The sequence below is a fragment of the Hippichthys cyanospilos genome, chromosome 20 (genome assembly GCF_059441005.1).
Source record: "Hippichthys cyanospilos isolate Australia breed blue-spotted pipefish chromosome 20, RoL_Hcya_1.0, whole genome shotgun sequence".
Taxonomy (NCBI): Eukaryota; Metazoa; Chordata; class Actinopteri; order Syngnathiformes; family Syngnathidae; genus Hippichthys; species Hippichthys cyanospilos.
In genome coordinates this window covers 924554-945042 of record NC_142388.1, presented here as the reverse complement: position 1 = coordinate 945042, position 20489 = coordinate 924554, and the positions used below count along the sequence as shown (strand labels likewise).

General features: G+C 46.7%; 3 protein-coding genes across 6 annotated transcripts; 2 read left to right on the top strand and 1 right to left on the bottom strand.

The window, feature by feature from the left end:
* Nucleotides 1-114: 114 nt before the first annotated feature.
* LOC148406842 (sorting nexin-14-like) lies at nt 115-8616 on the top strand. The gene is made up of 28 exons (XM_088403556.1): nt 115-281; nt 431-565; nt 1641-1761; nt 1828-1901; nt 1974-2052; nt 2138-2181; nt 2252-2339; nt 2409-2493; nt 2893-3049; nt 3108-3183; nt 3261-3305; nt 4026-4106; nt 4188-4302; nt 4377-4532; nt 5025-5149; nt 5209-5267; nt 5335-5467; nt 5618-5804; nt 6014-6097; nt 6173-6273; nt 6334-6445; nt 6522-6562; nt 6633-6752; nt 6824-6944; nt 7022-7186; nt 7934-8029; nt 8094-8185; nt 8258-8616. Exons 2-28 carry the CDS (start codon nt 441-443, stop codon nt 8315-8317), a joined length of 2742 nt encoding a protein of 913 aa, XP_088259682.1. The 5' UTR covers nt 115-281; nt 431-440; the 3' UTR covers nt 8318-8616.
* Nucleotides 7721-11703, bottom strand: mei4 (meiosis-specific, MEI4 homolog (S. cerevisiae)). 2 transcript variants are annotated; one of them, XM_088403559.1, is made up of 5 exons: nt 11443-11703; nt 10868-11077; nt 10378-10802; nt 10158-10283; nt 7721-8938 (listed from the first exon to the last, which is right to left on the bottom strand). In XM_088403559.1, the coding sequence occupies exons 1-5, from the start codon at nt 11468-11470 to the stop codon at nt 8675-8677; spliced, it is 1053 nt and encodes a 350-aa protein (XP_088259685.1). In that variant the 5' UTR covers nt 11471-11703; the 3' UTR covers nt 7721-8674. The 2 variants fall into 2 exon arrangements, with proteins under 2 accessions (XP_088259685.1, XP_088259683.1); XM_088403557.1 differs by lacking the exon at nt 11443-11703 and having other exon boundaries at nt 10868-11429.
* A 1012-nt stretch (nt 11704-12715) lies between these two features.
* Nucleotides 12716-20461, top strand: LOC148406840 (interphotoreceptor matrix proteoglycan 1-like). Of its 3 annotated transcripts, XM_088403868.1 has the most exons (18): nt 12718-12897; nt 13924-14160; nt 14266-14432; nt 14685-14722; nt 14845-14885; nt 14987-15075; nt 15174-15323; nt 15778-15836; nt 15921-15941; nt 16017-16192; nt 16271-16323; nt 16383-16833; nt 17017-17898; nt 17975-18564; nt 18751-18970; nt 19226-19448; nt 20022-20086; nt 20164-20461. In XM_088403868.1, the coding sequence occupies exons 1-17, from the start codon at nt 12846-12848 to the stop codon at nt 20053-20055; spliced, it is 3483 nt and encodes a 1160-aa protein (XP_088259994.1). In that variant the 5' UTR covers nt 12718-12845; the 3' UTR covers nt 20056-20086; nt 20164-20461. The 3 variants fall into 3 exon arrangements, with proteins under 3 accessions (XP_088259993.1, XP_088259992.1, XP_088259994.1); XM_088403866.1 differs by having other exon boundaries at nt 12717-12897; nt 16383-17898; XM_088403867.1 differs by lacking the exons at nt 20022-20086; nt 20164-20461 and having other exon boundaries at nt 12716-12897; nt 16383-17898; nt 19226-19452.
* Nucleotides 20462-20489: the final 28 nt, after the last annotated feature.

Below are 20489 nucleotides of genomic sequence, written 5' to 3'. Positions count from 1 at the left end.
GCAAATTATGAAATTATGGCGAATCGTTACTAACATTTTTACTTAACAACACAGCACCACGCGAACTTTGCTTTTGGTGAGTAAGAAGCCTGACCAACCGTGAACAACATGCTTCCGCTGAACTAATTGGATTCGACTTGGCAACCCAACTGAAAGGAAAAAAATGCCGTCTGTCAAATGAGTCGCCTGACAGACTTAGAATATTTTCCTTAATTTGGGAGGCTCAAGCGATCAGAATGATTTTTGTTTGTTTGTGACGAAACGACGCTCATTGAATCGCTGTAAGTGTCCTTCGCCTTAGCAAGCTGTACCCGGTTTGTTTGTTTTTTTTACTTTGTTTTCAACAAAACTTATCCTACTCCTGCGCATTCTTATTTAACCTTTCGTGCGTTTGTGACTTTTGTTGTGGTTTGTGTGTGTGTTGTTGTAGCGGCGCGAGGATGGCTGTTTTGACGGCTTTTTTGCGAGCTTTCCGGCTGGACGTTTTCTTGTCATCTGCGCGTCAGTATCCGCTTGCCTGTTGCCTGCTCGCAGCCATGTTGGCCGCTACAATCCTGCTCCACAGGTCAGTGTCCTACGTCACGTGACGTCATCGTTTTAATAGAACGTCACCTTTTGTGCTACAGGGATGAATGTTTTTTTTTTTCCAAATGGGTTTTAGAACAACCTTCGAAACAGTCTTTGGACTAATGAATGTTTTTTTTTTTTCCCGAATGGGTTTTAGAACAACCTTCGAAACAGCTTGGACTAAGCCGCATTTAATGCCAAACGCTAACGTGCTCGATTTAGTTTCAAATATATATACTGGACTTCATTTAATGTATGGATGAGCAATTTACCACCCTTAGATGACATTAGCACCGTATCTTTAAAGCGTTAAAATGTTTGGTTCGCCGGTCAAAATGAAAACTTTTAAGTGTGTTGTCTTTGTCCACTTGGGGTCACTACATTACGCTCTAGATTCTATGGGCGTAAACTGTAAAGAGTGTATTCAGTGCACATACAGTCGAGTTGCATAAATCGATCGCATAATGGACCATTGATCTATTTTCAAATCAACCGACAGCTATTTTATTATTTGAGTAACGGTTTAGGTGTAGGAGGATGTATTAATTTTTGGGTGAACTGCTACCCCTTTATAACTAAATAAAGTGAAACTAAATATTGCAATTTCACATAGAAATATAAAGGCATAAAACACATATGCCCATATAAATATAAACAATACATACATCTTAATCTCATCCATATAGCATGTAATAATCACCAACTGCCTTAACATCCATAAAAAGTCCATTTCTATGTATGTATAGAAGATATTTCCTCGTCTTTATACCAGTTCAGAAGTAAGCTCCTGTACTTGTTTTAAACAAATGTGTTTGTACTTTGTTTACAAAGTCAAATCACATTAGGTACGAGTGCTTCATTCTTGTATAAGAGCTTTGCTTTTTGACGAATAAATCTTCCCTTGGGTTATTCTCTCCCTCTCTGTCTCTAAACATGTCTTTACTTTAGTAGGGACTTGTAGTCAAGTAAGCGTACCGTACAATAAAAAATAAATTAACTTTGGCGATGCACTGATGATGCAGTAAGTGAACCGCGATATATTTAGTAACAAGTTTTCACCATGCTTTTTGCAGGTACCTCCACATCCTGATTGGCTTGTGGTCATTCCTGGTGGGCGTGGTCACCTTCTATTGGGCTCTAGAACCAGACTCACTGCTCCCAAATGTCTTTTTTGCCAGTAAAGCGCCGCGCAAGGTGAGGCGCGTTTACGTTGACGACGATGATGGTCATGGTGTCACGATGATGTCGTATGTGTGACAGCATCAGGAAGCGGAGTTGTTCCCTTCAGGCCGCAGCTGCGCCGTGTGCGGGAAGGTGAAATGCAAGCGGCATCGGTAGGTTTGGTGCTGGCGCCATTGCTCCCTAGTGGATATCTGGTCACATCTCCGTTTCATTGCGCCATTCAGCCCAACGTTGCTGCTGGAGAACTACCAGCCGTGGTTGGGCCTCAAGATTCACTCCAAGGTGGACGCGTCCATCGCAGAGGTGGAGGCTTGCGCTCCAACGTCACGTTCGCCGTCTTCGTTTTTTATTGTCACGTTGATCGCCGTTTCTTCTTTGTGGTGGGAAGGTGTTCGAGCTGGTTCTGGAGAACTTTGTGTATCCTTGGTACCGGTGAGTCCCTCCGCATTCCTTTTTCTTTTTGTGACGAACGCCAAGCCTTGACCTTTCTTGTGGACCACAGTGACATCACCGACGACGAGGCGTGCGTGGACGAGCTCCGTTTGAGCTTTCGCTTCTTGGCGTCCGTGTTGGTCCGCAGAGCTCAGAAGGTGGCGCCGGCCTCACTCCGGCCACGCGAGTGAGCTGATCATTGTTGAACGTACGCGCTGTGCTCTTAGGTGGACCTTCCCTCCGTCCTGGCTGATCGCGTGATGAAGGCGGCCGTCAAGCACGTGGAGGTTCTCGCTAAAGCAAGCGCTCGAGGTGAGACGCCATCAGTTTGTCAACGCGCCGCTGCCTCGACTATGAGTTGAGCGTCAAATACGGTTATGGGAAAGGGTTAGGGCAAGTGAAGCAAAAAGAGACAGCAGTTTTCCCCTTTTATCTCAAAATTCTGACCTAAATTCTGAGAATAAGGTGAATGAGTGAAAATTATGAGGATGAAGTTAGAACTCTGAGATAAAAGTGTCCATCCTGCCAAGCTTGTATTTTTCTTCACTGGCCCCAATTTTCGAACCCTAAAATGATTTTTTTTTTTTTTCACTGTTGCTTTAACACTGTCTTTTATGTACCATAAATTGCCGTTCCAAGTGCTGTCATCTCATGAGCATAAGTAGCATCTACTGTAGATGAGGGTGGAGGTGAACGCTGGGCTTTTCTCAGTCCATCCAGGTCAAACACTGCAGCGGGCGGCTCTGGAGGAGTACGGCAGCAGCCTCCACGCGGCCGCGCGCAGCCGTCAGGAAGAGCTTGGCTATCTCCGCAATCTCACCGAGATGCTCTTTCCATACTTGATGCCGCCAAAAGCCACAGAGTGCAGGTACGCTCTGCGCTCGCTTGAAGATCTTCTGGAGAAGACCTCCTCGTCCCATTTGCAGGTCGCTGGCGCTGCTACTGCGGGAGGTCATGTCGGGGTCTGTCATGCTACCCACCATGGACTTCATGGCCGACCCGGTGAGTCCGACTCCGGCCGCAGTGTTTGCCAACGTGTATCTCTTTTGCTACCGACAAGTTCTTCATTGATTTTCCAGGACACGGTCAACTTGATGGTGCTTAAGTTTATTGACGACACTCCGGTAAGTCAAAATAATTGATGAAATCCAAGTGATCCCCCCCGTAGAACCTCTAGCCAACTATTTTCATGCAGATGCTTACCAAACTTTTTTTTCTTTTTCTCTAATTTCATTGGTGGTTTGGTCCACAATATGACAGGATTTCACCAAAAAATGCTGATCATTGGTTTCCAAAATAAAAGATAAAATTTCAAAGCTCTTATATTGATTCAGCACAAGTATTGGTTGACTTTCATACAGGACGAAAGAAAACGGAGAATATTTGCAGTCGAGATGAGGGAAATTCTGAGAATTTGGATTATTTTAGGTCTATTAACAAATCATCTATTATCAACTATTCTATCCCAAAGACCTATTTATGCAGTCCAGATATTTAATTCAAAATACTTAGTTGTTTTTTTTTCCCCCAAATATTGGTTTAAAGGCGGTTCTGATAAAAATCAATGAAGTGTTGCACTTCTGAATTGGTGACAAGAAAGTGTTGGATATATCTCAAAGAGGATCATTATTAGCAAAAGCTTTCAGAGAAAATATGCAGTAAAATTGTCAACTAGAGGTTGGAGGACTGCTAGTTTCTGCCCGGTAGTGCATGTTAAGATTTATTTTGCGGTGATAAAATACATTTTACTAACCTGCTTTCTGGCTACTGCGGAGGAGTCGTCGAGCAAAGCTTTAGCGAACGTGGTCCCCCTTGACAGCGCTCGACTGCGTCTGTGTTTGCAGCCCGAAGCCGCCACTGAACCGCCATCGGCTCGCGTTCCTTTCCTGCACAAATACGCAGACTGCAGCAGCAACAAGCCCTCGGTCAGTGACTTCCCAGCAACTTTAACCTCGCGGCCCAATCGACTCACATCGCAACCCGGTGCCCGCGCGTCTGCCGAGCAGGTTCTCAAGTTGGAGCTCAAGGACATCAGAGAGCAGCAGGACCTTCTGTTCCGCTTTATGAACTTCCTGAAACAGGAGGGCGCCGTGCACGTTCTTCAGTTCTGCCTCGCCGTGGGTAAGAGCCCGGGCGCACGCCACTGACATTGATGGGGCAGACGCCAACGCGGCACTGGGCGGGCCTTCCTTCAGAGGAGCTCAACGACAAGATCTTGAGTCCTGAACTGTGCGACGCGGAGCTGCGACGTCTGCACGGCGAGGTGGCGCACATCTACCAGACGTACTGCGTGGACGAGAGCATAGACAAGATTAACTTGGACCGCGCTACCGTGGACGACATCAAGAAAGGTAAAGCAGGAGCAACGTCGCTCAATTGTGGAGACGAGGGCTGCGATCAAGGATTTTAATAATCAATTCATCTGCCGGTTCATTTGTCAATCGGATTACAACGAAACAAGTTAAAACCGTAAAGAACAAACTGATCATTTTTCGGATGATTTGGATGTTAGTTCGGTCCACAATATGGAAGAAAATTTAGTTTCCGGAGAAATGTCTGTCCGATCTAGCAACGGTTCTCAAACGGGGCCATGCGTATCCCTGGCGGAAGGTGGAGGCACTTTAGGGGGTATGTGAAATGTTCACAGAAATGGTAAAAGCTATCAGCAAATCTAATTTCATGCTTTTAATGCCCTGACTGAAACAGCACTTTTTTTTTCAAATTAAGACCAAATTATTTGGAGCCTGCATCAAATGTTTGCTAAATTGTGTCATTTGTTGCCGAGTAAAGGCATGAATAATGGCTCTTCACATGACGAGACATTCTCTCCCGCTTCCCATCAGTGGCCGCCGGGCCATACGGCGCCGTGATCAAGTTGCAGACTATGCGCTGCCTCTTTGAGGCCTACGAGCACGTCCTGTCGCTCCTGGAGAACGTCTTCACGCCAATGTTCTGCCACAGTGACGAGGTAAGGCGCCGCCCTCGCACCCTGTGTTCCCATTCAAACTTAACCGTGCGTGTGCTCAGTACTTCAGATACCTGCTGAAAGGGGCGGAGTCACCGCCCAGGAGCTCACGAGTCAGCAGGTTTGTCGCGAGATCTCGAACTCAACCATCACCATTTGATGGATCCGTTTGTTTACGCTGTGCCCAGGAACACCTCCAAGCGTGGCGAATCGTTTGGGATCGGCAGGATTGGCAGTAAAATCAAAGGTGTGTTCAGGAGCAACACCATGGAGGGCGCCATGTTGCCCCCCAGCGCCATGACGGATGCTGACGACGACGTGGTGAGTAAGCTTTTTTTTTTTGGAGCTGTTTTATTCAACCCATTCACTACCAGCCCTGTAAAAAAATGGACCGTTGACATCTATAGTTGTCATTGGCAGCGAAGGAGTTAAGCTGAAAGTCTGGGTGTCACGTGACACACGGTAACACAGGTGGAGGAGGCCACGGTGGTCTTGGAGGACGACTCGCCCGCTGCGCCCGTTTCGGCAGCGGGCAGCCTGCGAAAGTTGTCGGCTTGGACCATCGCCATCCCATACGTGGACTTCTACGAGGATGACGCAAAGAGGGAGAAGATTCCGGTCTTCTGCATTGACGTGGAGCGCCATGACAGGAAGGAAGGTGAGCAGGCCCCAGGCCCCAGGCCCCAGGCCAGCTTTAGGTCCACAAATTGTTGTGTAAAAGCAAACCACACTCAGCATTTTGACAAATTAATTTTTGGGGAAATGCTAGAATCCACAGGAAATAAATAGTTCCTGGGTAACAGATTTCTGGCAAGCTTTTTTTTTTTTCCTCTCCAATTCCTGTCCTGACCGGTCACGTTTTTGCAGTTGGACATGATCCTGAGCGCTGGTCCGTCTTCAGAAGATACTTGGAGTTCTACGTGTTGGAATCCAAGCTGACTGAGTTTCACGGTAAAGCGTGGCCGCGTGCTCTCAACTTGTGGTTTCCCGCGATACCTCCTAAATGATCCCCACCCACGCGCGCAGGCGCGTTTGCTGACACGCAGCTGCCCCCCAAACGAATACTGGGACCCAAGAACCACGAATTCCTCACCTCCAAGAGGGAAGACTTTGAAGACTACTTACAGGTAAGACCTTTTGGAAGCACCCGACGACCGACGCCGACGACGACGTTTGTATGCTTGCAGAAACTCCTGCGCTATCCAGAGCTGAGCAACAGTCAGCTGCTGGCCGACTTCCTGTCTCCTCACAACATGGGCTCTCAGTTTGTGGATAGGATGCTTCCTGATGTCAACTTGGGTCTGTCCGGCGGTCGACTTTGGCTCTCCGGCCGATAACCGTGTCACGTTTCAACCAAATCTTTATCCTCCTTCAGGCAAGATTTTCAAGTCGGTTCCAGGGAAGTTGATGAAGGAGGTGAGTGTGATTTTTTTTTTCCGAAGCCGGCGTTGCATCCAAATAACAAGCATGTGATTTGTTTCTCCAGAAAGGTCAGAACCTGGAGCCCTTCATCCAGTCCTTCTTCAACTCCTGCGAGTCTCCCAAAGCCAAACCCAGCCGGCCCGAGCTGACCGTCCTCAGCCCGAGCGCCGGCGCCAACAGGCGGGTACGGGCGCTAATGTGATGTCGCCCCTGATTGTCGGCGGGTTGATTTCATCGTTCCCGTTTTCCAAGCAGCTCTTCAACCAGATCTTCAGGAATGACTCCGACACGGCAGCCAGGGCCGGAAGGCCAAACGGCCACGGTTGCTTCATGGAGGTCAGCGTGGACGGCATGTACGACTACCTGATGCATGTCGGTAAGTTGTCGGTAAACGCACCCTAAAATTTTCCCTTGGCGCCAAGAGAACTCTGGATGGTTTCTGTTGGACAAAAGGTCGCTTGGTGTTCCACATGCCGCGCTGGCTGGATCAATTCCTGTCGGCCACCAGGATCCTCTTGAAGAACACCTTCGAGGCCTACATGGAGCAGTACATGCGCGCCAAGATGGACGCTATCCTGCAAGAGCACCGCCTCGTCTCCCTCGTCACGCAACTACGAGGTCGTGCGCGCAACAATTTTCACCAACTTCAAGCTACATGAAAAACTAATTACATCTTTCAGGAATGGACAAAAATTCCTTTTAGAGAGGTCAAATCTAAAGAAGCTTGGAGCTGTCGATTTTTGATTGGTAAACTTGTTTGAACACATTTACAAATACATTAAAACAAATACCTAATATGCTAAAACGTGTTGCATTTTTGTCACCATAATTCCACGGGGCACATGTTTACACCCCGTGGCATTATTGGAAAAATGCCACAATAATGACTATTTAGTAAACAATATGTGCTTCATTTTAAAAAATATTAGCCATAATTTAAGCCAAATTCCGAGGAAAAAAACATGTGCGTGTGCAAGTTGACACCCCATGACATTATGGTGGAAAACAATCCAGTTTTTAGCATTTAAGCTAAAAGTTCGTTTGAACACATTTACAAACACATTTGACCATGCCACCAGCCGTTGAATTTCATAAGCATACCCTGTGGCTTTATGAAAAAAAAAAGGCTAAGACACATACAGCCCTAAAAATGCTTATTTACTTAATTCTCTTGATGTAATTTTTAAACATTAGTACATATATAGCAGGCTAATATTAAAAAATAAATAAATGACTTGCCCATGTACTAGTCACTACCTCATGGCATTACTTTGGAAAGTCACTTCCGCACGGGAAGAACTCCCATCATTTTGATTCGCAGCTCCTAACCCAACAAACACACCTAAATCTAACGTGTTCTCCTAGACGCAATCTTCTATGAAAGCACGGAGGAACGCAGCAGCCAGGCCAAGAAGGCCCGAGCCAAGCAGACATTTGAGGAAATGATGCGCTATCTGCCTGGTGAGGTTCTTTGTTTTTTTTTAAGTCACATGACCTCAGCAAAGATGGACTCCCATTTTGTTAGACTTGGTGGGGAAGTGCGTTGGCGAGGAGGCCAAACGTGAGGGGGTCCAGCTCCTCTTTGAGGGTCTTCAGCAGCCGCTCCTCAACAAGCAGGTCCAAATGATGTCCAATGCGGTAAGCCATGCATTCTCCAGCCGCTTTTCATTCTTGCGCTTGTGTGCTCAGATGTCCTACGTGCTGCTGGACATCGCCGTGTTGGAGCTCTTCCCCGAACTGCGCCAATAGGCCACGTTGCCAGGACGACGAAGGGGAGGGCGTGGTCAACGCTTGCAACAAGTTTTTGATAAGCTGCTGTCACTTTGATCACATTTTGTGAACATCAATTTTGCGAGTGCCGATTGGACCAAAGAGACTGCCGTCACTCTAGCATAACTTCTGAATGATGTGACGAACAATTTTGGAAATAGATATTTTATTTAGAAATGTCTTTGATATATTTATAGTTTTGTTTTGAATGTATTTGGGGTCAGATGTTGCCTAAACAGAATTCAGATTTTCTATCATAAAATAAGAATTTAAGTCTACGCCCGCGTCAAATGATTTTTAAACAGCTTGTTTCTTTTTTTTTTTAAATACTCGATTTCATGAATGGTTTGGAAAAGAAGATGAATGGTTTGTCGACGTGACTAGCATGACCAGCCGCCACGCGGTGACCGCAAAGAGCGGAAATTCCTGCGAAAGTGTAAAGATTTGTTGTTGTAAGCGCCGGAGGCTCTCCGTTTGCTTCAACTTCAACTCCTGCCCCGGCGAGCCCCGGGAATCGCCCAGCAGCTCCTCCAGGATCGTCAGCAGACGCAATGCATTGTGGTACCCGTCGAGGGGAATCTTGTCCGCGCTGGCGTTCTCCTGAAGACGAAGGCCAGAAAAGGTATGGGAGCCCAACTCTGTTTTTTAGCCCTTTTCCTTTGTTGAGTCAATCCATTCACCGAGTGTGACCGGGGATGCGCAGGAGGCGGGCCGAAGGCCGAGCGCCCCGTGCCATCCAAAAATTGGCAATAGATATTGCGCCGCACCGAGGTGCTTGTGCACTATTGATATTGGCTGAATTCTCTAGTAGACGGGATATCCATTTTTGATTGAGGGGGCATCAACTTGGGAAAAAAATTCTGTCCATTTTATGTTGAATATACCAGCAGTCGCTTGACTGATTAAGGACAGGAGTGAAAATTTTGCTACAGGTGCGCTGCAGATGCTAACCACTAGACGGTGGCAGCATGATCTGGCAGGTTTCCTTGCAGTGGACAGTCAGGTTTTGTGTTGCATGGTACTTTATTGTAGCTCAAAAGGAAATACAGTCAAAATAATTGATGAAACCTTGAAACCTTGTTGGCAGAGGCTAAAATATGTTAGATTTGTGCTACAATTACAAGTCTAAGAGGATATTTGGAGCCCAAAAGCGTGTTTTACCATTTGATTTGACAGGATTTTTCCTCTTAATAGTTGTTTTATCTTTAACTTCACTCAGTTTAACTTTTTAGTTTTAAAAGTTTGTTTTTCAAATATATTCTTTTTAATTGTTCTAAAATCAGTATAAAAACTACTGTATATTAAAGTACATTGTAATTAAATTAGCCCTAAAATGCACAGTTTAAAAAGATGTTCAACTGTTACTGTGACTGGTTAAGTTGATTTTTTTCAAAGATTAGTTGACCTCATATTTAAGGTTAAATATTGTATTTTACAAAACAATGACCTAAATTATCCAGAGCTACGCAGCTGTTCAACCACAACATCCAGCTCCATTTGTGTTTTGAGGGTCCAAAATGGATCAACGGCATTTCCATGTTTTCAATGGGGAAAGATGATTTGAAGAGTGACTTGAGATACAAGCAAGGCCACGTCTCAAGGCACCAAAGTCACGATCTTTAAATTATGCTCAGAGCAAATCCAAATGATAACATTTTGTTCCAAAACCTGACCCCTTTGCTCCAATGAAAGGAAGAAATTTCAAAAAACTAAATTCAGCAAGAAATATCATATATTGTACAGTACTCACTTTTTGTCCCACACAAAAACCCAGTTTTTTTTTTTTCCCATTTCACGGTGTGTGTGTGTGAGTGATTACTTGGATCGCGCGGCACAGGTCATCAGCTAGCACGCTGACCTCAGACAGGATGTGACCCACCAGGAAGGACTTTGCCATGTGACTCCTTCCCAACGAAGCCAAGCACTGCGTCAATGGGTCAACCGTCTGTAAGAGGACATGCGTTATCATTTTCATCGGTTGCAAGAGGGACAGGGCAATAAATAGAGTTTGACGTTTTGTCACATTGACTGTAACTCACAGGCTGCCGCCTAACGGCGTGGAGCAACATAGCGGTGAGCTCCTTGAGAGAAGCCTTGAGGCATGTTGTCAGCTGGGCACTGGGCACACCGTGTGAGGAGACCATGTCCATGGCTCTGTTGGCCGCTCGGCACGCCTTCAGGGCAAGTTGAGCCACTCCCGCAGGAAACGAACAGTCACGGAACGTTGCCACCAGCGCATCCAGGAGCTGGCGCAGCGCTTCTTCCAAGATGTCGCCGGCCCGACTCGGTCCGGGACGCGGCAGTTCGGTTCGCTGGAAGGCGCACAGCGAGTGCATGACGAGCTCGTGGGGACGCGGCGCCCTCCGCTCAGCGTCCTGCTGCTGATCGTCGGGAAGCTGAAAAAGTTCCGGGGTGTCCGACTCACTGCCCGGCTCGCATTCGCTCTCTTTGGTGACATTTTGACCTGACGAACAAACGCACGCTTCACTAAACTCGTCACCACTACTAAGGGAAGCCAGCAGTAAGCACCTGGGCTTGTCGTCGCCATGGCGACGAGCAGGGCCTTTTGTAGCCTCAGCACCTCCCACTGCAGCTTCTCCGCTTTGCTCTTCCAGGTCTCGTCTCGCTCCTTCAGCTTCGCCACCAAAGCCTGGAGGTGCTGGCCGACGCTCATGCTTTCTGGTCTGCTTCTTATCGCCGCCACCGCCACTGCCATGCCCACTTTGGCCAAAAAGTACTCTGACGCACAAAGACAACACCCAAAACTCTCGATACGATCCCAAAACATCTCCATGATCACTGACAACTTATTTTAATAATCATTTTGCTTTACTTTTAGACGGACTCTTAAAGGAAAAGACACTTTCTGATGATATTTTTAATCCGATATTCACTGTAATTCAGTTGTTTTAAAGTAGTGACGGCAATTGCTTTTCTAACTTACATATTAAATGACATTGAATTGATTGTTATGCTAGATTTCTCTTCAACTCGTCAACTTTCAATATATCAGTAATATTAAGTACACCTAATGATTACGTAAGAGGTTAAGAAATACAATTCCCAAATGGTTTCTAGCGAAATATTATGAAACAAGAAATTACCTTCCTGCCCTTCTTCGTGGCACTCCATTCGATGAGCTAACGATGCTAACAGCCGCTAGCTTTGGCCCATATCCATCGACATTTATATTGATTTTCGTTCTTATTCTATCCAGTTTGTTAGGCTTCTTAGTGTTATTTGTGCAAGTAACGAGCTGAATATTAAAACGGCTTAATTTCCATAGACGTTTTGTAAACTCAATATCGAAGCCTATACACTAATCAAGCAATACCGCCAAACAGGTGACTGACGTCACCACTTTGACCGCCTTTTTTCCCCCAAAAAACTTTATTGAACACAAAATGCAGTGGCTAGTTAAGAAGTTTGACGTTATAGTTTTACATGAATACTTTTACATTGAAAAAAAACAATAAAAATAATTTATATATATATATATATATATATATATATATATATATATATATATATATATATATATAATTTTTATTATTGATCAAATGGCAACGCGAGGCAGGGGCTTATACAGGAAGTGCCCCCTATTGTCCAGTTTCACTTGACAAGGACAGCTCTGTTGTTGTTGTTGTTGTTGTTGTAGAAACAGGAAGTGATGTTTGTGTGGTCCAGACGTCGCCACCCGCACATTACTCTTAGTCTTCAGCTTAAACACAGAGAAAATTAACAAGATTATCGGCGTCGGCGTCTGGATTTTATCTTGTCACAAACACAGACACACAGCACCGAAATAGCCCAACATTGAAATAGAACATTTTCCAAAACACCTGATCACTTTTCTGTGTGTATGTACAACTACTACTATGACTACTACTACTACTACTACTACTACTACTCAGTAACGACCAATAGGCCTAATATTGTCTTTTACCCCGACTTGAAAAATGACTAAATCAGTGGATTTTAAATGTTTTTTCATGTATCCATTTAAAACACGAAAACAGTGATTCATGACCATTGCACACATGTTGCGGTGAGGTATCACGGATGAGAAGGTTGAGGTCGCCCCATTGCATCTTGCACTGCAACGTTGCAGTGGATCCCGCGGTGTATTGTACAGAAAGGTTGTAGTTATGGGGGAGCGTCTCGAGCGGGAACGTTACAGTGATTCCAGAGCATCTTCCTGGCTGGGGGTCCAGCTGGTGAAATCCACTAACAGGATGAGGGCAGCGAGCTGTGATGGTAAAGCGGGATTATGTCTGAGCGGCAGATAAACAGATTATTCCCAAAACAGAGTCTACTTTTTTAACCTCGTGGCTGTCCCACAATTCCTTTGGGCGGAGCCAACGGCACTTTCCCTCCGCCGCCGGCCGATCCCACGATTCCTCAAGAGGCTTCGGATCGCAGACTCCGCTTGGCCTTCGTGTAACGTCCGTCGGCAGAGCAAGACCACCTCGCTGTCCGCGTATCGCCTATTTCCAATTTTTCCACGATGCTCAGGGCCTTGGGACCGCTGCTGCTGCTCATCGTCTGTCAGGTCCGAGGTGAGTCTGCCTTTTTTGTGTTTGGGGACTGACGGCGACGACGAAAACCTTTGAGGCTCGGGAGACCTTTTTTAATTGGGGGCATTGCGTAAGTAATCCATCCTCTTCACAAGCTTAACCGATGGCTCTTCACGTTTGTCCCGAGTGACTCGTCGGGGTTTGGGTCAAACCAATGACTTACTCGCTTTGACCGAATCGGAAGGACTGATTGGGCTACTGCTTGGTCTTGGATAAAGTCCACACAAAATCTTGGAATTTCATACCAATCTAGGACAGGAACAGGCACTTTCTCTAACGAGCGTCCTGGTTTCCGAGATGGATCTTGTCTCGGTCTTGTGTGATTTCTCTTTGATATACCTGATGTGGTCTTGGGCTTGTCTGCGCTTGACTTTTGGAGTTATGATTTGAACCCCCAAACGTTTTGGTCTTGTCTCAGTCTCGATACTTTCCGGCCTTGAAAATGCCTCGGTCTGACCACGTCTTGGCACCCCGGAGGACTGTTTGGGCTGTTGCCTCGTCTTGGATGAAGTCCACACATATCCCGGTAACTTCAGAACAGTCGTAAGAATTTCGGTTTTTGGTGGATGGTGTTAGAATAAGCAACCTAACAGATGGATTGACGGTTTTGATTGATCACTGGTGATCGGAACGGGAAGGGCTTTGACATTCTCAGCGTCTTTCTCCAAATAGTGCGGTAGATCTCAAGACGGCTCTTGGTCAGGGGTCTCGATTCATTTCGAAATCGTGTTCTCGTCTTGTGTGATTTCTCCGACATATCGTATGCGGTCTTGGTCTTGTCCGTCTCAAACTCCAAAAGCCTTGTAGGTGTTATGATTTCAATCTCCGAACATTTTGGTCTCATCTCAGTCTTGATAAAGTCTCGGTCTTTGTCGGTGTGGTCTTCAACCTCCAAAAGCGTTGTACTTGTTATGATTTCAATCTCCAAAGGCATTGGTCTCGTCACAGCCTTCTTGTTAAGTCTTGGTCTCGGTAGTGGTCTTGACTACAACACAATCTCCAATCCAGGCAGGAGCGCTCCTCGCGCCTTGGGTCTGAAAGACGAGGCGCTCTCACCGTCCACGACCCTGGCAACTTTCCCGAAGTCGCCGCCGCCGCCGCCGCCGCCCACTGGAGGATGGGCATCGGAGCTGGGTCGTCGCCGATCCAAGAGGTCGGTTTTCCTGCACTCCGGTGTGAGGATTTGCCCTCAGGAGAGCTTAAGCGAGGTTCTGGCCAGTCATCGGGCGTACTACCAGCTCCGAGGTAGGCTTGTTCACATGTTTTCTCAGTCTAGGTTTTTCAACCCTCGTTCACATGTTTCTCAGTCTACGTTTTTCAATCCTCGTTCTTTCTTCTCTTCCGCGCCAGTGTGCCAGGAGGCCGTGTGGGAGGCCTACAGGATCTTCTTCGACAGGATTCCCGGTACCTCAGAGTATCAGCAATGGGTTCACGCATGTCAACGCGAGTCGCTCTGCATCGCCGACATCGCCAGAAACTTCAGCGATTCGGAGGAGCACCTGGACATGATCCACAAGGTAAAGACCACCCACAGCAACTGCCTCGTCCCACACGCGAGCAAATCACACACACGATTAAAAGAAGCTTGCTTAATGAAAATGTAATCTAAGCGTAAGTAGTAGTCAGGAGTAATAGACTTGGCAAGTAAATGAAAAGTTGATTGCTGTAATCCTTCTTTACTGACTTGTGCGTGACAACATTGGCAAACTTGACACTTTCTACTCGGGTCGTTTAGGGAGACTCACAGTCATGTTTGTGTTTGTATGCAGGGGATGAAGCGCCTCAGAAATGAGCAGTCGCCATCACGGTAGGCGGCCAAATCTTTTCTCGAAGTTTACTCTGACCTTTTGAATCCCAAAATATTTGTCCGGTTTTAATATTGAAATGACACGTCTCTTCATAACTACCCGGACACGCGTTCTTCTGCAGAGATTTGCTGACGCCCACCCTCGTCACTTCCGACTCACCTGGTAGGAACCTTACAGCAGAAAAATATCTTACTACGAAATGAAATACTTACGCTACCAAAAGCTGCGCTGGCTCTGACTCACCTTCTTTCATGTTACGTTAGATGCAGAAGTTCTGACCACCGCTGTCCCTCTCAGTCAGGCCACTTTTTCTCCAAGTTCTGCCCCTGATCAACAGCGGCCCACCACACTGGTATGAGCAGTAGTATTTCGTAGTATTCTATATTATATTGACGGCCAGTGACCGGAACCAGACTAAAATTGTTGTCTCCTTCTCCTCAACGGGCAAAGGACTCTGACATTCCCAATGTGGTCCCCGAGAGTCCAGTGGAACAGAAGGTGGAGTTCAGCATCGACCTAGTGGATCCCGGATACCGAGAACTGCTCGACGATCCAGACTCTCCGCAATACATTGACCTGGCTCACCATCTGCAGGACCAGGTGGGTTGTGTTGCTCCAAAGAACTACTAAAGAACTTCCAGAAAACTTCTAAAGACCTGAGGAGATTTTTTAGAGAAGTTCTAAATCCTGTTCTAAAGATGTGTTTGAAAAGTGTACCGATTTTGTTACTGATTTTATCCCAGATGTTTGGCCACGTCTTTAGAACTTGAACGATTTCAACATTCACCTTGAGGGCAAACTTGGTCTTCATCGTAGAGTAAAGAGAAGTGGTGTTTGGAGTTGATAGTGTCACATCAGGTCCATTCACAGCAGGAAGTCACCTGATTACATTCCAAAGACTATTATGTCACACCTGATTCCAGCCGGCCAAAGATAGACGGCAGCCATTCATGCTCTTCCACATGTTGGCAACTTGCCACGTGATTAGCGAAGGCGCAGAGAACCTTGAAGGTGATCCACATGGGTGCGTTTGAACCAAGCGTTTCTTCCACAGATGCAGCACGTCTTTGACAAACTTCCAGGATTTAAAAGCATCCGTGTATTGCGGATAAGGTAGGCCCCGCCCACTGCCTGTAGCTTGAGTCTGCCAAAATGTCAACAGCAGTTTGTTTTCCGATCCTCTGTTCCCGATGCAAGCGAGACGCAAGAAGCCGACAGGTAATGCGTTTTCTGGTCGTCCTTTTGGTGACGGGCCAGTTTGTTGCTCATGCGGTTCTTCTCGTTCTCGTTCAGTGTCGGCGGAATCACGGTTCACTACTCCTTGGTCTTTGAAACGACGTCCCCAGGAAGCCACGCTGAGGTGGACGCTCTCACATCTGCCAACGTAAAACTGAGAGAAATGGTGAGAAAAGCTTTGCGCGAGGAGGCGTCCCTTCCAGTTGATCTGGAATCCTTGAACTTTGACCCAGGTACAGTGGAAGTCACGCTCTAAGTGTAAAATATAGAACAAGTCAAGTAGATAACTGTTATTGCTCGTCTGTGAGCAGAGAAAGTCCTTCTGGTGCCGACGTGGTCCTCCTCTCAGGAAGCTGCCATAGAGGTATAAAGACACGTGAAAGAAGGTAGGAATGGCGGCTGATTGTTGCGATGTTTCATCAGGCCAGTGAACCAGACTCCCACAACGAATTTGAAGTTGTCCTGGATGACCCAGAAGCGGATGAACTTCACCCAGAGGTGCCTCTCCCTCCCTTAGAGAAAGAGAACGCGCTGGTCACGCTACTGGATCCCATGGATGAGGACGAGGGCGACCTGAGATTTGAGCCAGATGCATTGGAGCCATCCGGTGAAGAAGAAGAGTTGATCATTTCTCATAAAATTGAGACCTTCCACCATACTGAAACTGGAGAACTTGTCCGGGATTATACACTTAGCCCTGCTACAATATCCGACTTGGAGCTAAAGTTAGAGGACAGCCGGACGACCACTGCGTACTTTACACTGACTTCATCTCCTGCTGGCGATGAACTTTTGGACGCAGATCTTGAGGCCGCAACACAGTCACCTGCCATGGACCAGATGTCTACTGAGCCCTTGCAGGTTCTTGCAAATGGTAATTCCCTTCCAGACTTGGGTGTTCCAAAACTTCATGACCCCACTGAGGACGGCTTGGAAGAAGTGAAGCCTGCTCAAGAAATCCTGGAGATTTGGAACCAGACACCAATACCAACCGAGGGACTACATGGAGATATAGAAGAAGGAGAAATATTTTCTAACCCTACCCCTGTTTTTTCAGAAGAACTAATGCCTGATACTGAGAACACACCGGCTGTGTCCGAAGAAATATTACCTGGCGCTCCGGTAGAAGAACTCTTGCCTGACGTCTTCGTGGAAACGACAGTTTCAGAGGAACCAGCTCCGACAGGGTTCACGACCCTTAAAGAACAAATGACTGATGTTTCCAAATCATTTGAAGAGGAGAATGTTGCGCTTCCAACTCCAAAGGACTCATCTGTAGATTCAGAGGAGGAACATGTTGATAATCCGCCGGCCTCTCAACCACAACCAGAGGTACAAGTAAAGGAGGGGGATGAAGCAGGGGATGAGGAAATTGCCGAATCACAAACACCAGCAGGAATTTCACCACATAGTGAAGGAGCGCTAGTGGGTGTTGGACTCAATTCAGGAGATCTTGTAGGAGCTGGGGACGAAACAGGAGAAGTTTCGGATTCAGAAGCAGAGGAAATCATTGACGATTCAATGAAAGTAGTAGAAGCAGGAGAGACGAACGACCGAGTAGAAGTTAACACTGCTGATCTACAGGTTGAAACAATTGAAATTCCTCATGCATATGCAGAGGAACCAGTTTTAGAACCAGTGCTAGAGCATGGCCCCACAGATCCAGAAGCCGAATCCATTAAGGTGTTTGCCTCAATTGATAGGGAACAAGATCTTCTCCTTGAAGAAAATACTGGTGACCTCACCATTCAACCACTGGCGCCAGGGCCATTTCAGGAACCTCTGGAGGAACATCATTTGCCCGTCATTCCAGTAGAAGGTGGGGAGGACCTCGTTGAACCTGAATATCCCATCGTTGATAACTTGGATGGTGCGGACCGTGAGGTGGGGCAAGGCATCAACTTTGCAGAATCAATCGAGACTCGTGCCGAGCCAGAAGGTGAGTAACACAACTTGGACCCTGCACATTTATCTTCTTATTCCAACTACACCAATATTTTCTCTCCATTTTAAAGAGATGGCTCCTCCAGATGAGGACACCGCATCAGAAGAGGACTTGTTGCAGGAGGGCGAAAAAGATTCCTCCTTAGGGAGTGTAGACAATGTGAGCGCGACAGCTACAACACCAGCTCCATACTCCTCTCCAGCACCGCCGACGACTTCCACTCCTGCGTTCTCATCTCGCGGGCCAACCGTAGACTTTGGACTCTTTGAGATGGCGGAACCTCATGAACAAAGTGCAACATCTGTCATCATCATTGAGGAAGACATGAAAGAAGCCGAAAACCAGATGAGCGTACCGGTGGCTACGGCGGACACTGTTGATGAGACTGTCAGGGACCTGGCGGAGGAACTGGACTTAAATAACCTGGTGACCATGGACCCACCGAATGAAGGGAGCGGCTTTTTTGAGCACACATCAGACGGTGTCACAATCATGCCCACTGTGAGATACCTGACCACATCCACCATGACGACGGCGAGCCACGGCCGGGAGCTGGTGGTCTTCTTCAGCCTGCGCGTCACCAACTTTGACTTCTCTGAGGACCTCTTTAACAAGACGTCCCCTGAGTACAGGTCCTTGGAGAACACCTTCCTCAATGTGGTAAGTGGCAATGACGATTTCACATTTGGCCAGCTAGAAAATGTGACCTGCCATTTGCCAAAATTGCACCTAAGCATAAGCACGGTAGATAAATCACACCAACAGCGGAAGTGAACATTTTTGACCATGCTTAAATCTTTTGACATGCTTTTGTTTAATCCTGTCCCGCAAAAAAAAAAAAAAAAGCTGCTGCCATACCTGCAAGCCAACCTGACGGGATTCCGCAACTTGGAGATTCTCAACTTCCGCGAAGGAAGCGTGGTGGTTAATAGTCGGATGAAGTTGGCCAAATCAGTGCCATACAACATCACAGAGGCGGTCCAGTGCGTCCTGCGAGATTTCTGTTCCACCGCTGCAGCACACCTGCACATCGATATTGACAGCCGTTCGCTGGATGTTGAACCAGGTGACCAGTCCCGCTCGTGCTGGAATTCGGGGATATGAATGTATAAAACTCTGGTCTTGAGATTGACCCCTGCGGGACACCAGAGATATTGCTACAGCGCAACAACTTACGGTTGTTGGACAAACGACTTTCGTCTTCAATTCAAACAGTGTTAAAGTCTTTGTTAATTTAGCGGACAGGCAGTACTAAGTGACGCTACATCCAAATGAAGAGGGTCTAATATTAACCAGACGATTATGTGACCGGTACCTGCAGCGGACCGGGCGGACCCCTGCAAGTTCCTGAGCTGTGGGTTCGGTTCTCGCTGCGTCCTGGGGTCCAAAAAAGCCGGAAGGTCTGGGGAGGCGCGGTGCCGGTGCGAGCCGGGCTTCGCGTCCGTGGACGGCCTTCCGTGTCGGAGCGTCTGCGAGCTCCAGCCCGGACGATGCGAGGACGGCGCAGAGTGTTACGTGGAACCTGGACATGGCGCTGTGTGCAGGTGACCATTGAGGCTAAAATCGAATGCCTACACCTATGTCTCTCTTAGCACAGATAATCATCTCATTGTAATTGCCACTTACAGTATATGTGGGAGGGGAAAAAGTATGTTAAAATGTGTTCATATTAGGGCAGGGCTGTCAAAGTCACTTTTAGCTTGCGAGCCAAATGGAGGAAAATCTATTCCCGAGTGAGCTTGGACCAATTAAATCACGTTATATATTTATAGAACTTTACAACTTCAAATGTATTATTCTTTTTTAATACTGTCCAAAATAGCACAAGAGAAACATCTTTATTAATCATGACACACAAACATTACTATTAATCAGAAAACATTTGATGTTTTCCATGTATTTTTATAGTAAACAAAACCTTCTGACTGGCCGTGTTTGGGAGGCAGAAGCAGGCCGTGGGCAGTCTGTTTGACACCCCTGTTAGGGTTTTGCTCATATTTTCACCTGTGAAGTTATCTGAACTGCATCCCCTGGAATAAAACAGACTATTCGTCCAATTCTCTAAATTCTACATAGCTCACCTCAAAATGGATGCTTTCTTTTATGTGCTCATGCAGGTCCATAGGCAGCGAGGGCCATCTGGCGCCTTAAAACTTGGTCCCTCTTGATCCCATGACATCAGGTGATTTTTTGACTTTTGTTTGGGTTTAGAAATTTCCCTCTAGAGAATTCAAGACGGAACTTTGTTGTCGTTTGCAGACTCAGCGCCTCCTGAACTCGCGGCTTCAGTTTGTTTCGTAAGGTTTTACCTTCTCAAGAGGTTTCCCCCTACAGAGGAAAGCGCCGGTCAGAAAATATTGCAAAAAGTAAAACGCTGGTCAAAACAGGATGGCGGCATAAAAGTCCTGCCCAAAAAAAACTCAACTCAGAGCGCCCTCACGGCTGGGAAAAGAGAAAGTCACACTTTGTAGTTCTGCTGCTGTTTTTTTGTTTTGTTTTGTTTCTTGTTCATCTTTTCCATTTGACAAAACCAAAATGTGTCTGTCTTTTTGTCTTACTGCTCAGCTGGTTTGTTTTGGTTATTC

What these genes read in the sequence shown, in the direction of transcription:
- LOC148406840 (XM_088403866.1), top strand. Translation starts at nt 12,846, where the DNA reads ATGCTCAGGGCCTTGGGACCGCTGCTGCTGCTCATCGTCTGTCAGGTC. An exon ending in CATCGTCTGTCAGGTCCGAG is followed by an intron (nt 12,898 to 13,923) that starts GTGAGTCTGCCT and finishes TCTCCAATCCAG; the next exon opens with GCAGGAGCGCTCCTCGCGCC. An exon ending in GGACATGGCGCTGTGTGCAG is followed by an intron (nt 19,449 to 20,021) that starts GTGACCATTGAG and finishes GTGCTCATGCAG; the next exon opens with GTCCATAGGCAGCGAGGGCC.
- mei4 (XM_088403557.1), bottom strand. Translation starts at nt 11,132, where the DNA reads ATGGAGATGTTTTGGGATCGTATCGAGAGTTTTGGGTGTTGTCTTTGT. An exon ending in ACGCCGTTAGGCGGCAGCCT is followed by an intron (nt 10,284 to 10,377) that starts GTGAGTTACAGT and finishes GTCCTCTTACAG; the next exon opens with ACGGTTGACCCATTGACGCA. An exon ending in ACCTGTGCCGCGCGATCCAA is followed by an intron (nt 8,939 to 10,157) that starts GTAATCACTCAC and finishes CTTCGTCTTCAG; the next exon opens with GAGAACGCCAGCGCGGACAA.
- LOC148406842 (XM_088403556.1), top strand. Translation starts at nt 441, where the DNA reads ATGGCTGTTTTGACGGCTTTTTTGCGAGCTTTCCGGCTGGACGTTTTC. An exon ending in CCAAAAGCCACAGAGTGCAG is followed by an intron (nt 3,050 to 3,107) that starts GTACGCTCTGCG and finishes TCCCATTTGCAG; the next exon opens with GTCGCTGGCGCTGCTACTGC. An exon ending in CAGGGAAGTTGATGAAGGAG is followed by an intron (nt 6,563 to 6,632) that starts GTGAGTGTGATT and finishes TTGTTTCTCCAG; the next exon opens with AAAGGTCAGAACCTGGAGCC.